General features: G+C 46.6%; 1 protein-coding gene across 6 annotated transcripts in view; it reads right to left on the bottom strand.

Annotated features, from left to right (window-relative positions):
• Nucleotides 1-17190, bottom strand: part of FRMD4A (FERM domain containing 4A) — a 351201-nt gene that overhangs the window by 121091 nt on the left and 212920 nt on the right. For all 6 annotated transcript variants that reach the window (XM_052681194.1, XM_052681195.1, XM_052681193.1 and 3 more), the window contains exon 2: nucleotides 3837-3902. In XM_052681194.1, coding sequence (XP_052537154.1) covers nucleotides 3837-3902 — 66 coding nt within the window. The remainder of the gene's footprint in view (nucleotides 1-3836; nucleotides 3903-17190) is intronic.

Below are 17190 nucleotides of genomic sequence, written 5' to 3'. Positions count from 1 at the left end.
CCCGTCTAGGGGGAAAAAAGCTGTAGTCCAGACCACTTGATTGCCTAAAGCAAGGATGGCTTCACTGGTGGTGGTAACTCAAAGCCCTGTGTGCTATGTGCCATCACCCAAGCATTTGCAGCAGGGCTTATAAATGCTGCCTTTGAGCCAGAAGCTGACTTTTGGGGCTCTGCAATGCAAATAAAACAGATGTGCCCGAGGGGGTCCCACCAGAAGCATCTGTGTGGCCGGCCTCCCAGCTCTTTGTAGTTTGGGAAGAGGATCTGCGGTGTTGAAACGTTTCAGTGTGGTCTGGAGGAGCTGTCAAACGGAGCCAAGGCCGACTCCTGCGAGCAACCACAGGATCATTTACCACTTGCCATCCTCCTGCAGACTGAGGTATGGTCCTTGTTAACCATCCAGTCATATGTTTCAAGAGCTGTATTCATAACCCCCTGAGTCTGATCGCAGCTAATTCGCAGGCAAAAAGGAGTATATTTGCTTAATGCACTGCTCTGTGCAAACATGCTGATTGTTCCCAGATGCATCTGTTTTTACCCAACAGCCCTCAGGCAGCAGCACAGAAAATAATTTCAGCTCCCTGGAGCCAGTGGCCGAAGCATTTTCAAGATGCGCCAGAAGCCCTCCCGCATCTCTTCGAGGGAGCTGTACCCATCTCAGTCATTCCATCAGACCCAGCTCCTTCTGCTGTTTTTTGCCATCCTGTAATACAGATTTCTGTTCACGCAGCAGGATCTGCAACCTTCCTGTAACTAGAGCATGTGAGATCACACACAAGTGCTGCAAGGCTACATAAAGCCCAAACCAGGTAAGGATGTTATTTTAATCTCATCCACAGTGAAGAGATCAGTTCAACTGATTCCCAGCAGTCTCCCTTAAACATGCCACACCAGCATGAAATTTGCTTTCGAAAAGCTTCCAGGAAAGGTTGAGGTTGGTTGGAAGGGACATGTTTTACATGGAAATTTGAGAGCTCTCCTCATGAGCAATGTAAGCCAACACAGATTACTAAGGCCCAACACAGTGATGGAAGAATCTCTTCCATGGCATAAGCCAAGAGATCATCCCTCATCAGCCTGTGGTGAGATATCCATAGATAAACACAGCTTTGAAGTGGCAGCCAGAAGCTCTGAGTTGGATGAAGATTGTATTTACAGCTATGAGAAAAGTTGATAACCAAAGCAAAGGTGCTCAGACCTTACAAAACTTTTATCTCCAATCTCAGCACAAGTTCTGAGCTGAACAGATCAGCTGGTGAGGTTTTCCTTGGCAAAGAGCACATCATTCTCATGGCTGAATACTTCCCACTCCGTGCTGCTGCCTGGAGCAGACCATCCTATGACCCCCCCCAAAGCTGGCAGCTTTGCAGGAACACCAGTGTTTTGCCCATATTTGCAAAGAATCAGTATTGGAGACACGAATCCAAACATCCTTTTCCTCTGCAGTCTGCTCTACCCCAGAGTGCTGTATTTGCTGTATCTGTGAGCTGCCTCTGCTCTAACAGCATCATTTATCCAGAAAAGCACCTAAGATGCCTCAGTGGGCAATCCTGTGCACACATAGCAGGGCACTGTTTGCAGAGCTGGGTCAAGCTGTGTGCAGCAGAGGTGACTGCATTTTCTGGACATGAATTTTTCACACTCGCACCTCCTGGCTTTCCTCATTCATACATTACTTGAGAGCAGCAAAAAAGATTTATTGCGCAAATAAAATTCAGCCATGGGTCACTTGCAGACTAGTTAGTGTGATTTACAGAGCAATTCATGTCCTATATTGATCACTAGAAATTCCCACTGAAGGTGTGATCAAACGCTTAAAAAAATACATCACGTGAGCAGTTCCAGTGTTTCCCAACCCAGCCTCCTCCACTCTCATTACCAGAGCAGCTATTGTGTCTTTCCTGTATGCACAGTGCTATTGAGAATAGCCCCAAACAAGAAATTGGGCAGTGCAGCTTGTATAGATTCCTGCAATGTATTCAGAGGGCAGTGAGGCACTGGCATTGCTACCCAGAGTAGCTGTGGGTGCCCCATCCCTGGAGGTGCTCAAAGCCAGGCTGGATGGGACCCTGGGCAGCCTGAGCTGGTGGGGGAACTGAGCCCATGGCAAGGGGTTGGAGCTGGGTGATCTTTAAGGTCCCTTCAAACCTAAGCCATTCTGTGATTCTATGATTATTGGTATTGCAAGCAATGCTTTAGCAAAGCCATACTCCAAAAAGCAATGCAATTCTCATGCAATTAAGAAAAACTTCAGAGACATCTCTATGAATCAGGAAGCCACCTGCCACATCCTTGTAATGGATGTGCTTATGGCTGTGCCTATGGATGCAATACAAAGTTGGACAGAAACCCCTGAGCTATCTGCAAAGCCTCAGTGAGGTGGGTGAAAGCTTGTGCAGGAATGCTCACTGTGCAGAATTTGGCACCACAGAATCATAGAATCCTTTGAGCTGGAAGGGACCTCTGAAAGCCATCTAGTCCAACTCCCCTGCAATGAACAGGGACAGCACAGATCAGGTTGCCCAGGGTCTGATCCAGCCTGGCCTTGAAAGTCCCACATCTCTGAGCAACCTGTGCCAGTGCCTCACCACCCTCAGTGTAAAAGATTTTTTCATTTCCATTGTTCTGTCATCACAGACCCTGCTAAAGAGTCTGTCTCCTTCTTTCCTGTAGCTCCCTTTTAGATGCTGAAAGGCTGTTCTCAGATCTCTCTGGAGCCCTCTCTTTTCCAAGCAGAACACCTCCCGCTCTCTCAGCCTGTCCTGTTGGGGAAGGTGTTCCGTCCCTTGGATCATTCTGTGGCTCTCCTCTAAATGCAGTCCAACAGGTCCATGTCTCTCCTGTTCTGAAGACTCAGTGGATACCATGGGTATGGCATTTCACTCTAACTAATGAGTTATAATTAATTATTGAGCTATTCCCCTTCCAGCCCATGGCTCATGGCTAGCACCTGGGTGCACTCTGACCGCACAGCCCAGCGCACACCGCATGTCTCAGGGAGCTGTGGGATTCCATTTTTTCAGTCATTAAGGACTCAGGACCTCACCACCCTTAGCATTTTGTTAATGATGTTTTTAAGCAACTTTCCAGCAGTGGGGCTGAACATGCTTCCGGCGATTCATGGCACCTCCAGCTATCCCTGTTCAGATTTCCTCGGGTGGGATCCTGCTCCCCCAGCTATCAGCTGCATCGTGGTTCTGCAGCCATGGGAAGTTTCATTTCCTGCTTCTGGGGCTGCCCAGCAGCATTTGCAAAAAGGAAAGGCATTCTTCTCATTCTTGCTGTTAACCTGTTGGTGACCTCTGAGGAGTGAGCCAAAATTATCGGGAAGGCTCAGGATGTGGCAACATTCATGAGCCCATGGCCAGCACCAGAATCTCATTCTCCTTCATTCTCTACTATTGTTACTTTTTTAAATAGGAGGATAATTTACAGATGCATTTTAACGCATGCTTGTGTTTGATTTTTTAGCCGTTGGAGTATCTCCAGTGATGTCTGCCCACGGCACCAGCACTGCATCCTGAGCATCATACACCAAGTTTGGTGGCAAGTAACGGGATGGAAACCCAGGCTGGGGGTACCGTAAGAAGATGTAATATTTTGCTCCTCTAAGTGATATAGTAATAGCATCAAAAATGACCTGACCTGCTTTTCTGTCCTAACAGGGGGGACTGGGACTGTTAGCACAAAGCCCTTCCCACAAGCATGTTATCCCTGATACAAATACAGCTCTGCATGCAATCTCAGCATCAAGTTGCTGAGAAAACCAAATGAAAACCTTTTCCTCTCCCTTTTTATCCTGGACTATTTGGAGATGGAGAAACGTGCAGTTCCTACCTGGACGAGGAGCTCCAGCTTCCTGTCATCAAGGAGGTGCACTTGGCATCTGCGGCCCTCCGTCATCTGCAGGAGAGAAGAGACACGTGGCTCAGGGCGTGTGGCTTTCTATCTTGGCATGCTGTGCGACTGCTGCCCTGGGCCGGCTGTTCCATGCCCACCGCCCTCTGGTGCAGACCTTTCCCTAGCACCCCTTGCCCCTCCCCTGGCGCAGCTCCACGCCGTTCCCTCGGTCCCAGTCGCCGTCACACAGAGCAGAGCTCAGCGCTGCCCTCCGCTCCCTGGGAGGAGCTGCAGCCGCCGTGACGCCTCCCCTCAGCTCCTCTGCTCTGTGCTGAGAAACCCAGGGAGCTCAGCTGCTCCTCACACACCTCGCCCTCCAGACCCTTCCCCATCTTCGTAGCCTTCCTTTAGATGCTCTTTAACAGCTTTATGTTTTTAATTATTATATTGGTTCACCGGTGCTTACATATCAGTATGATTTATTCCAACTCTTAACATGTACGATGGCATCAATTACAGTTTTATGTATATTAAGTTGCTTCTTCCAAGGTACTGTGGGTTGAGGTAGTGAAAAGTAAATGAGCTATTGCCTGAGGGAACGCCTCTACAGTCAGCCAAGGCCTTTCTCAGCTCTTGTGAAGAGGAACAACTTTGCTTTGCACAGCCACGGCTCCAGGCTCTGCCCTTAAAGCCCTTACATACACACACAATCCCACTAATGGGATAAGAGCAGTCTAAGCCTCTTTCACTCTAGGAAATCTCTTCCTCGGCATGATTTGGGCAGCGTTCAGGCAGCACCAAAGCAAACACACATGCCTTGGCCCTGCTGTGCTGCTCAGCCTCCTGGTAATCCACCACACTCCATCCAAAGGACATCCTGAGTGTTGGGTGAGCTGAGGAGACATGCATAGCCTAGGCAGTCATGGCCCATGCACAAGATCTTCATCCTCAGCCATAGAATCATAGATTTACTAAGGTTGGAAAAGACCACCAGGATCACCCAACAGCCCACCTACCACCAATATTGCCCACTAAACCATGTCCCTCAGTACCACGTGTTTTGAACACCTCCAGGAACAGTGATTCCACCACCTCACTAGGCATCCTGCTCCAGTGTCCAACAACTCTTTTGGAGAGGAAGCTTTTCCTAATATCAAATCTGACCTCCCCTGGTGCAACTTGAGGCCATTCTGTCTCATCCTATTGCTGCTGCCTCAGAGAAGACACTGCTTCCCCTTCACCACAGCCTCCTTTCAGGCAGTTGTAGAGAGTGATAACTTCTCCCCTGAGCCTCCTCTTCTCCAGTCAAACAATCCCATCTCCAGCACTACCTTCTCATGCTGCTGGTTGACTCTGCTAGATACTCCTGTCCTCTTCACCAGTTCTGTCCCATGTCCACCTCCCCACCTCCTGGAGTCAGGACAGATCAGTCCTTGTCCAGGTTCCCAGCCTCTTCCCTATAGCAAAAATTCAGATGTGATAAATACCTCTTCTCATAAGGTATATTATTTGGTAAGAGATTTTCTCTGTAAACTGTTTATTAAGCAGCATTCAGTGTGGTTGTGCAGCTATGGACAAAGCTCAGAGCACTCTGCTTCCATCTCTCTCTCACACCCTTGCTGTCAGAGATCTGCAACATCCCCAAGATAGGGAGTGTGCATCAATACTGAAGTTTTAATACGTGTTTACCCAAGGCAAGAAAGAAAGCAGTGATTTTCTCATGGTAGTGACACGTGATGGCAGGGACAGGAGCACAGTCCAGCACTAGCATGTAGCACCAGATCAGTTATACAAAGTGGAAGTGAGAAAAAAAAAAAAAGAACGTAAAAGAAGCAAGAAGGAAAATTAACTGAGGTGATGTTTAGTATTTCAGAAAAAGACATTCCATGCTTTTCCAACCCAGAGTTTCGTATCCTGCTGCTTACATAAATCCCAAATGCGAACAGCTGGTAGCTGGCAGTATCCAAATGTAGTGAAACTGAAAGGCAGCACAGATGATAGACAAATTGCAAATTCATGAGCATCACTCACAGAAATGGGGGGAGGAAAGAGGAGTGGAGCTAGGGAAATCATGCTATTTTCACATCAGCTCACCCCCAGCACCTCTGTCCATCAGCAAAACCTTGGTGGCTCTCAAAGACCATGGTAGTTTTTATAGTTTGATTGTGCCACTCGTGAGCATACTACTCAGGGCAGTACTACTCAGACCACTTGTGAGCATACTACACTTTAATTCTTTAGTGTCACTTTGTTGCTACGCCTCTTAGTGGTTTGAAGGTTTGTGTTACAGGCTACTCACCCTAACCCCTCTCCCCCCTCCTCTCTGTTTTATTATTCTGCCAGGCATTTGAAGCCCGCACTACATGCTTTTTACCTTCATCAGAGCAATACAAACTCTGCTAGATTGTCAAAGTGGAATGTTTTACAGCATAGCAAGAAGGAACTGGTACAGGCTATGCATGTGGAAGATGGTGCTTCTGATGCTTTGCAGTTTCACTTCTCTATGGTATCTGTTACACAGCAATGAGAGACTGAGGAATAAGGCAAAGAATCCCTTCTGCTTCTCTGTGTAACAAGAATGAAAGCCAACACCAGAGCCCTATGGATGGGACTGTGGGACCAGGAGGTCACTAAAGATGAGCTGAGCAACAACAGAATTTGGATAATGGAACTCTGCGAGGAGAGAACTGTGGTTCTCCACACCTGAAATTGTTACCCTGAAAAAGATGGGGGAAGCTGAAAACTATGAGGCACAAAGGCGTGGGTTTCCCCTCAACACAGAAAAGTAAAATCTTAGCATAGAAAAAGCAATAGTTGGACAGAGCGGTTGATAGTAGAAAAGGACACTTGATGTGAAGGGGAGAAGTTTTCTCCTGATCATGTCCCAGTTTTCACTGTGACTTCAGTGACTTAGTTTCCTGTATCATCAGCACAGGCCCCTAGTTGCCCTCTGGAGGTTAGAAGCCATTAGTCTAACTTCAGAAAGTAAAAATTCACGTGCCTAATATTTCCTGACAGTCCTGATGTCCATGATGCTCAAACCAAAGAGATGCATACTGGGCAGGACAGCTGACCCAGCTTCATCCTACACTTGGGTTTTCCATACCTGAAGCCATGCCCTAGTGTTAAATTCAGACATCTGTTCAACATGGGGTTCAGGCTGTAGCATCCACATTTACTCCCTGCACCTCTGACGAGGTGGGGCTGTGCTACAGACTCAGTGCTAACATTTCACCCATATGACAGAGAGCAGCATTCTTCATATGGGAAGAGGGGCCAGGTGCACTTTGTGGGCCAGACTGATCGCGAATTCAGATGCGAATTATGCAGCAAAACACACAACAGCTTTTTTGTTTGTTTTCTTAAACTTCTCAGTACGTCACATTCTGAAAACTGTCACTTCTTCTAGTGCCTGTACATGCAGTATGATCCCAGAGTGCTCGAAGAGCTGAACATGAGCACTTTTAGAAAGCTGAGGATAACGCATCTCCACACCATACAGACACAGATGGTGCTTGTGAGGCACATGAAAATGTGAAGAAACCCATTTGTACAGATGAGGTGGTAGATGCTCAGGAGAGCTGATCACATACAGGGCATCATGCTTTACCTGCACCCTGGCTTTTGGAGAAGAGTAGGATCTGGGAAGACCTGATTGCTTTCTACAGCTCCCGGAAAGGAAGTTGTAGACAGGTGGTGGTTGGCCTCTTCTCCCTGTAGCAGCCATAGGAGAAGAGATAGTGGCCTTAAGTGGGTAAGAGATAAGTGCCAGAGGTGGTTCAGGTTGGATATTAGGAAAAAAATTATTCTCAGAAAAGAGGTGAGGCATTGGCACAGGCTGTCCAAGGAGGTGGGGGAGTCACCGTCCCTGGAGGTGATCAAGAAACATAGATGTGGCACTGAGAGATGTGGTTACGGACATGGATTGGACTACATGATCTTTGTGATCTTTTCCAACATCAATGATTCTATGACTCTGCACCTGGAAGAATGATTCTGCCCTCCTTTGCAAGACACTTTGAGGGACGTCAGTGACAAGTTTTGATGTATGAACATGATCATGTGAATGTGCTACAGAAAGCAAGTATCTCTCCTGGTTACTTGTGGGATCTTCTGTATCTTGGCTGCTTTTCTCAAGGAAAAGACGTTTTAGTTACCTTTGTCACAAGCAACAGACTTTAAATATCGTTTGGAGGCTCCTACCCAAATATTTACATGACGGTTTTCCTAAGAAAGACCATCTGGCAGCTGTTTTGCACTGCTGCACGAACCACTCTGCTGACTTCCCTCCTCTCTATTCATCTTTGCTGTAACTCCAAACATAGGTTTGGAGCGTTCTATAAACTGTCTGTGGCATCTCAGACGGTTGCTGCACTGCGCTCTGCTAGTCCCCGTGTGTGTCATCTTGTCACTAAATTATCTGCAACTGTCCACAGAACTGCTGCATCCACTGCAAACAGCAAAGGCAGCAGGAAGGAATGACTCCAAAGGGAACCTTTCCCTTTCAAAATGAAAAAATCCTCTTGGTGAAGGCACTGTCACACTAAATAACTCCAAGGCACCAAATGCAAATGCTATTTACAATGGCAGTTCTATAAATACTCGTGGCACGTTTCATTAGCCGGTGACTACAGAAATAAAGAGGATACGGTGTTTTCTTCCATGACTCAAATCAGAAATTATAATTGGAGGCAGAAAATTTCCTAAACGCTCACTGCATGGATAGGAGGCAATTACTGTGCTGAGCACACAAAAATCGGTGTCACTTTGCCTGCCGTTTGGACAGACCTGATGAAAGGAGATAGAGAGAGATGACAGCCCGCTGATTAAAGTAAAGCATTAGATTAAACACCCTGCTCCCACTTGACCACTTCTTACTCCTTTCCACCCTGCTTGCTTTCCAGGTCTAAAACCCTCCTGCACACTCATTTCCCTGCTCTTCCCTTTATTAGATAGGGCAATAATGCTGCAGGCTTATTTCCACCTGAACCTCACTGACTCGAAGCTCTAAGAGTGGGGAGAAAGACAGGAGAAACTCCAGGTAGAGAGACTGCCATGCAGTCTGGATGTGGTCCTCATTTCTACCACTTATTTCCATGAGTCCATCCTAAACCAAAAGTGGGATGTCTGGTCTGTAAATTTTTGTTTGAAGAGGGAGAAGAGTGATTTTATTTTGGCAGAAGACTTATGGCAAAGGCAACATCCTAAAATAAGACAACACAAGTACAAGTGCTTCTCGCCACAATGGATAGAAACCCAACAGATAACACTTCTTCTGCCATTCAAATTGATTCATTGGTGATGATGTCCTACCAAAAGGGCTACATGGTGTCCTGGAACGGGATAGGTCAGTTGTAAACCAGTTGTTTTTTTCCTAGAAAGGAGATCCTAATCATACCCTTGGACATTTGCCATCTGTTCAAATCCTCTGAGACCATCCAGTCCAACCATCAACCCATCCTCATCATGGCCCATCAACCATGTCCCTCAGTGCCACATCTACACATTTCTTGAACGCCTCCAGAGACCGTGACTCCACCACCTCCCTGGGCAGCCTGTTTCAGTCACTCCTTTGGAGAATAATTTTTTCCTCATATCCAACCTGAACCTCCCCTGGCACAACTTTAGGTCGTTATCTCTTGTCCTATGACTGTTACCTGGCAGAAGAGGCTGACCTCTAGCTTACTACAGTCTCCTTTCAGGCAGTTGTAGAGAGCAATAAGGTCTCCTCTGAGCCTTCTCTTCTCCAGACTGAACAATCCCAGTTCCCTCAGCCACTTCCCATAAGACTTGTGTTCCAAACCCAACCAGCATTTCCATGGCATTTCTATGGGAGAAATAAAATGTCAGATTTTCAACCACACAGGAGCAACTTGGTGGCAAACAGATCTTTGGAGCAGAAAGCTTAGACTTGGGAGAGATCTTGTAGATATGGATGGTGCTGACATGACGAGGAGTAGCAGGGTGATTGGTGATGCATAACCAGACTCTGCCTACTAAAGAAGGATGGGTCTCCCCTCAGGGTATAAAACCTGAGGCTGCGTGGAATACACATATGGTAAATAGCTAGATGAAAGCCAGAAAATACATGCCAGTGACAATGCTGCATCTCCCATAAGATCTGTAGCACCAGAGGAATTTTCCTCCAACATTTTGTCCTATCTCTTGAATAATCCATGTCCATATCCCACCAAGTAGAGAATGAAGAATCATAACATCATAGATTCATCAAGTCACAGAATCATAGATTCACAGAGCCAAGTCTTCCTGGAGCAGAAGGGAAGGTGTGTACATTGGGATGTGCTTGGTGTGACCCAACTGCTCTGTGAGCACTGCAGGAGAGCAACCAGATGAGCACTAAGGAGAGCTGCAGGCTGGGTGACCTGGTGACTTCCCTGTTTTGTCCTGCGAGCTGACAAAAGAGTTCCTGGCTTGCCTGGGGGCTCCATGCTTCCTGAGGGCTCCAGGCAGTTTCCCAGCCCCGAGATCCCCCAGAGAAATCTGCACAGGTTGTTTCTCATGTTGTCTGCAAACAGCCATCAGCAAAATTGTTCTGATTCAGCAAAGCACAGAGCCGTGCACATAAATCCCTTTTATTTCAGCGTGACATAAGCAAGTGTTTAAGTGGCTTACTGTATCAGGGCTGAAATGAAAAACCGTCTCCTACGGTCCTTAAGTCCATTTACAACATCAAGCAATAACTCTCAGGCGAACTTTAAAGCCGGGAATGCCGCTTCTTAACCTCCAAACACTCAGTGCTTGAGCCATGGAGTTAGAGTTAAATGTTCTTCCAATGCCGCATTTCAAACCGAGCAGGGCATTACCCAGCAGGCGCCTAAATCACCGCTCTGAGAGCGGCTGGCCGCGGCGCTCTGCTCTCAGCCATATCCTGAGATAAGAAAGACCTTTCCTGGACGGGATGGCTTCCTCACTAGAGTGTAGGTTGTGCTGGTTTGTGTCACGTATTGTTTTCTTTCTTAAAATAATACAGATCTCAATCTTCTCAACTGGAAGGAAACCAGGCCATCGTGAACCCGCTCTGCCTTCTGATGTTAATGCAGAAGAGGGCTTTCCCAGTGCATACTTCTTACCATGTTTGACTCTTTCTCCCACATAACTCTTGCTGTTCCCTTTCTTGGCAAGAAAAAACAGTTGGCAGCTTAAAAATATATCCTTCCAAGCAAGATCCTCACCGTCTACAAGGCAGGAGCCAAATCTGAGAGTTGGGCAGAGCATCCCCTGAGCTCTGGAGCTCCCACCAACCTCAGGGAGATGGCACTGGTTTCAGACTAGAGGATTCACCGGCTACAAATGTCTGATATCTGATACCTTACAGACTTGTAACCCATCTGGTACTCAGGAAAACTCCTGAGTTCCACTCCTGTCTTGATATTGAGAAACCTTATCTCAACTGGTCAATTGTAACAGCAGTTCAACATGGACGCTTGCTTTGGACCAGGGCTATTGGTGAAGAAAATGCTAGAGCTCTTAAAGTTCTTTTGTACAAGCAAGTTTTAAATGGATGCTGTTTGCACTGAGCATCACTGTGCATCTTTACTCGAAGAGAAACACATCGGTCCACATGACAGCATTGCAACCCAAGGGTTACATCCCATGGCAAGTGACGGGCAGGCAGCTCAGGCAGCCCATGGCCTCACCTCACTGAACTGACTGTGGGATGTGCTATTCGTCCCTACTCCAAAGTAATGCCCAAAGGCTGCAAGAGGGGATCAAAATGCCACTACTATAAAATCTATAGCAAAAAAGTCCCCTTATCCCTATGTTAACATGATATGACAGTTAGAAAATCTTCCCTGCTGTAAACTTCCCAGTTAAAGCCTCAGATAACTTGACCTGCGTGCAAATTTCTCCTGAGCTAATTCAGCTCAGCCAAGCTGTGCAAAGAACATCTTTATTCATTGAATCATAGAATCATCTACTTTGGAAGAGACCTTGAAGATGATCAAGGCCAGTCACCAACCTGAACTAAACAGTCTCATCACTAAACCATGTCCGTTAATGCCACATCCACACATCACTTAAATACCTCCAGGGATGGGGACTCTACCATGTCTCTGGTTAGCCCATTCCAACCTGACCATCCCCCTCGGTGTAGAAATTTTTTTTCCCTCCTAGGCTAAATTTATTCTCTAGATAAGAAGCACTTTAAGGTATTGACTGTTGTTTCATCCCATATGTGCACAGTATATACTGGAAGAGTTTCTGCTCTGCTTGCTATACGCAAAGTATTGTCTAAGGGAAAAGGATCTAAATTAGCTGCTAGGACTCACCTTCACCAATAGTGAACTCCTTTTACAGGTCACATCAATGTCTCTTTGGGGATTCCTGGTCACTTTCCAATTCACTCCCTACTCTAAACTGTAGCAAAACCCACGAGTCATCAGCATGAAGATACCATGCAGTACTAAAGTACACAGCAATTGACAATTACTATATTTCTAAAGCTGTTAGGATGTCTGTTAATCTATCCTACTTTTGACTTTTAATTCCTTGTAAATATATATAAAAACGTTGGCTTTTTTTTTTTTTTCCTTTGGTACAGTTTCACACTTCAAACATGGCATATTTTCAGCAAACTGTTCCAGATATCACTCATTTGTGCATGCAGACAGGGTGGTAATTACATGAGAGCATCCAAGTCTTCTGGGAAAACATTTGTAGGAGGTTTGGTTTAGTTAGAGAAGAGAATAGGACAATTTATTTGCTACTGAAATTTACGTGATTTGCTGGAGGAGAAAAAATCAATGTAGGTTCATAGGAAGATGACCAAATTGACCCAAGGCACTAGAAGCCATAGTATGCATGAAATATTTGTAAGGGACAGATTAAGATTTAAGGCTCAAAGTGTCCTTTTAGCGCTTATTGAGTCTATTGTACCAACTGTATCAGCAAGCACTTCGAGGTGTGAGCAGCGATCGCCCGGATCAATTGAGCCAAGGCATGGGGCTGTGCATCACTCAGTTAGTCTGTAGCAGAGCTGGTCAATAAACTGCACTAAACGGTGTTATGTATAACACATAATAGAAAATGCACTAGCAAAAGTCATTCCAGATGTGGAGGAAAAAAAAAAAAAAGAAGTAAAACACTAATCTGTATACATAATTGCTTTTTTTTTTCTTCTTTCTTGTTTTGAATAACACTGTAAGAACTCATATGCTTCCAGTGTAAAAACATGTCACGGGGTCGTTTCCAGCCATAGCTGAGCATGGGGCTTGGCAGGCACTGGGTGCTCTGAGCCAGGGCTGCAGCCTGGGTCTGGGCTGGGCAGCCAGCAGCTGGGCTGGTGGATACTGACCCCCAACAGTGCTTCACAGGACTTAAAATCGTAGAATTAGTAAGGTTGGAAAAGACTACTACGATCATCCAGTCCAGTCATCAACCCATCACCCCCATGCTCACTAAACCATGGCCTTCAGTGTCCGTTTATCTTCTGAGTGATGCCAGGACTTTGCATTGCCTGTATTGGAAATGCTTTGCCTGCCTGTGCAGAAATGCTCTAGGGACAGAGAGCAAGATTTAAAAACCAGTTCTCTCTGCATCAACTCATGAAAATATAAATGTGTTGCTCCTGAAACCTATGCAAAGGAGAAATCTGGAATAAAGCTCTCTGCCTGATCCTATCTTTGTTCTGAAAGTCTCTGCTTCTGAAGAGCCAGGAAAGGATGCTCTGTTCTGGAACAAAACGCATCAACTCTTCAGTACTGTGCAGAATCAATGCAGAAGAGCTGAGGATGGAGGCAGAGGAGAGAACAGCCTTGATGCAATGACTGCAAACTCAGCGGCTAGATCCGATACCTCAAAGCGTTGCTCTCTGAGAACATGATGCCCATTTTGGAGCAGCTTTCTGCCATGTATGCTGTTGGCTGTGCCTGAAAGGCGACATTGAGGAAGAGAGGATGTAGCCCAGTACCTTTGCACTTACAGATTCCCCATAGAGTCTCCATTGGTACTCTCAGACCATTTCAGAAAACACCTTATAGGGTGCAGCACTGAGGTCTCCATCCTCCCTGCCCTTGGTAAGGCAAGATGGTGACACCCCTGGTGGCAGATCCAGGGCTGCAAAGCATAGCATGGAGCCCAAAACACTTCAGGCAGTGATTTGTTCCTTTTTTTCCCCTCCAGATTTTCCTGTAGAGCATTGTGAGAGGCTGTGGAAGTTGCCTTGGCAAGCTGTTTGTTTTTCAGCATGCTTCAATGCTGCAGTGTGTATGTGTGTGCACGAGGCATGGCCCTGTATCTCATTACACATCCCCTAAATCATCCTTGCCCCTCTGAGCGCACATTTCACTGGGAAATGAGAGCATCCAGGTTCTCCCGTGGCATAAATACACATGTGGCAGCCACATGTTGTGATGATGGGCAACAATGGACACAGCCAGGAGAGAGACCATCCATGCAGAGCAAGGACAGCACGGAGTTTCTAATGTGGAAAGTCCTGAATCCACTTTATGCTCCCTAGGAGAAATGCAAAGTTTCAGCCACAGATTTTGTGCTGACTCTCAGAGCTGCTCCCTGTATGGGGGGGGCTTTCCATTACTGGCATGCCCTACATAAAACCACTGTGAAAGCAGCAGGGTCATTCTCCTGCTGCTCCCCTATCTGCAGAGCAGTTCCTGCTGGAAGCCAGTGTGAAATATCTCATCTCAGATGGATGGGATGCCAACAGTGCTGCAGTGTGTGTGGGACGGCTGCAGCCACGTTGGATCCCATGCGGTCAGGAAACCCAAACAAAGTTGGATTTATTTTGGTTGGGAGATCTGGGAATTTCTAAGAAGGAACAAAAATAATCCAGCCACAGAGCAGGTTGGCAAGCCCAACAGTCATTGTTGAAATGTTATGTGTTACATGTAGAACTGTACACACAAAGGATTTCTATAGCCCAAAATTGGAGTGTTGACCTCTTTTTTTTTTCTTTTTTTCCCCCAGCTTTATAGGAGATTTTCAGTGGACATTTTAAGGTAAATTTAGATTAAATGGGTCAATTCACTTCCCTTGTTGTGACCTCAACATCTTTTCCATAGAATCCTAGAATCATTAAGGTTGGAAAAGACCACTAAGATCATCTAGACCAATCATCAGCCTATCACCACTGTGCCCACAAAACCTTGTCCCTCAGATTATTACATTAGGCAGCACCACATCCCCCAGGCAGGGGATGAAAAAGGCATTTTGCTACCCACTTCTTGGGTTTAACACCATCTGAGAACATCATACGAATGGTCAGGACAAGAGAAGAAGGGCAATGTGTTGGATGGAGAAGGAAGCTGGAGGAAATCCTAAACTAGAACATCATCAACTGCACTGAGAATCAAACCACGTCTGCTCCTCTATCTTTGCAATTTAAAGTTGGGAAAAGACTGAGCTATCAGGTCATGGAGATGCCCCTAGCATCAGGCACAGGGCTTCATCAACATAAAGGTGCTCCCAGAAGCTCAGAGCCAATCAAATCTCTGCTCAGAGATAAGGAGAGGAAACCAGCAAAAATCATTTTGGACCTTTCGTGGAATTCATCTCCAGAGCAAAAGACAGGCACTCCAACTAATTGTGTAGCCTTGGAAAATTGTTTGTGGTTTTCTAGGAAATAGGACATATTGAGATTTATGGCTGTGTTGAGGATTAAGTTGTTGAAAGTCTAGGAGAAGGGGAAATAGCAAGGGATGTTATCAGCTGCAGTGGTTCCCAAGGCCATGTTGAGCAATCTGCTGCTGGCTTAGGAAGCCAGATTGCCTGGAAGAGGCTGGGACAGCCTGGGCAGCAGAGCTGAAGGGGGCTAACAAGCAATTTGGCCACAGCTTAATCTTGTCAGACTGCTGGGCCCTGGGGCTGGGGCTGCCGGACAAGCTGCCCTCTTGCTGTTGGAAGGAGAAAGCCAGCAGGAATGGCCAGAGGTTGGCACTGCCACTGACCTTGGGATCCGGCTGTGCCCGCAAGGGCACCCCACCTGGCAGTGAAGCCTGGGGACCTCAGGGAGCCGCCATCACCTGCTCTGCTTTGAATGTAAGACACCTCCGGTCCCTGAGAACTGAATGTGAGCATGGCTGTATAGGCTGTATGCTATGCTCATTCCCAGCCCATTCCTGCTTTGCTGGTGAGAACTGGGTCACACAGTGCCTTACTGCAGCTCCAGGGGACACTGCTGAGCCTCGACCCCAAGCTGGTTGGTGCTGGATTAACACTTTCTCTCTGTACTTCTCCTGAGGGCCTCACCATTTTGATAGCACATGTCCCTTCCTTCTCCTTTGCTCTCCTTCCAGGCTGATTCTTCAGACTTGAGTGTCACCACTACACCTTTCAAGTTCTCTCTAATATAATATTTTTCCCCCCATACAGTTGTACTTTGCCTTTGTCATCTTTTAAGCCACATTCAAGCCTTCTGCTATTATACAGTAAGCAACAGCAGCAACAAGGAGGATGTGTATGACTGTAATTACTTGTGATGGTGTGGGATGAGATCCCATGACTCGGAATGTCCTTCCTGGACCCATGTCCTTGGAGATATCACCCAACGCACTAACTGAAGCCCTTGGCTTTGTTGAATACAACATGATCTCTGCAGAAAATCCTCTTTGCACCACAAAGTACTGCATTGCCCTATGGTCCTGAATGATGCAACGCTGTGACCATGGTATCACCAAATACCAACTCACAGTGTTAATTCAGTAATGAGTTCAGACACACAACAAGACCACTGGGAACAGTATGTCAGGAGAGAAGGGACAGAAGACATGTCCCCACCTGACACCACCACTCATGTCCCTGAATAAAGGGATCCAATGGCAAGAGCAACCCCCACAGCCTGAGGACATCCCATCCATGGTTTTCCTTAAACCAAACTCTAAATCCTCCCATGGCCTGGCAGTGGTGTTAAAGCTATCACATGCACACAGAAACAGAGCTTGCGTTGCCTGGAAAGGACAAACCCCAAAGAACTCTTATGCACAGAGGCCAGCGCATCAGCTGCTGCAAATCAAATTAAAACCTTAAAACATTACTTGCTCCATCTTTTGGAAGCTATTGGAAAGTTGCTCCAGAAAGGTCAGCACAAGCAGCTTGCAGACACCAAGAATTGGATGATCTTTAAGATCCCTTCCAACCCAAGACATTCTAAGATTCTATGATTCTAAACCAGGCAGGTGAACCATTCACTGGCCAGGGTCAGTTTTGGGGTTACAAGGAGGAAGAGACGAGTTACGACCATTTTAGCTCCACCAAAACCTCTCTGGTGCCTGGCAGGCAGGAAAAATGGCACAAACACCCACACCAGTGGTGGCCCCCTCTGCACATGGATGGGAAATGCTCATTAGACCTTGGGGTCCGGTACAGAGGGGAG

This window comes from Tympanuchus pallidicinctus, unplaced genomic scaffold, assembly GCF_026119805.1.
Source record: "Tympanuchus pallidicinctus isolate F22 unplaced genomic scaffold, pur_lepc_1.0 scaffold19, whole genome shotgun sequence".
Taxonomy (NCBI): domain Eukaryota; kingdom Metazoa; phylum Chordata; class Aves; order Galliformes; family Phasianidae; genus Tympanuchus; species Tympanuchus pallidicinctus.
The sequence above is the reverse complement of the archived record's forward strand: the minus strand, read 5'-3'. Positions and strand labels throughout refer to the sequence as shown.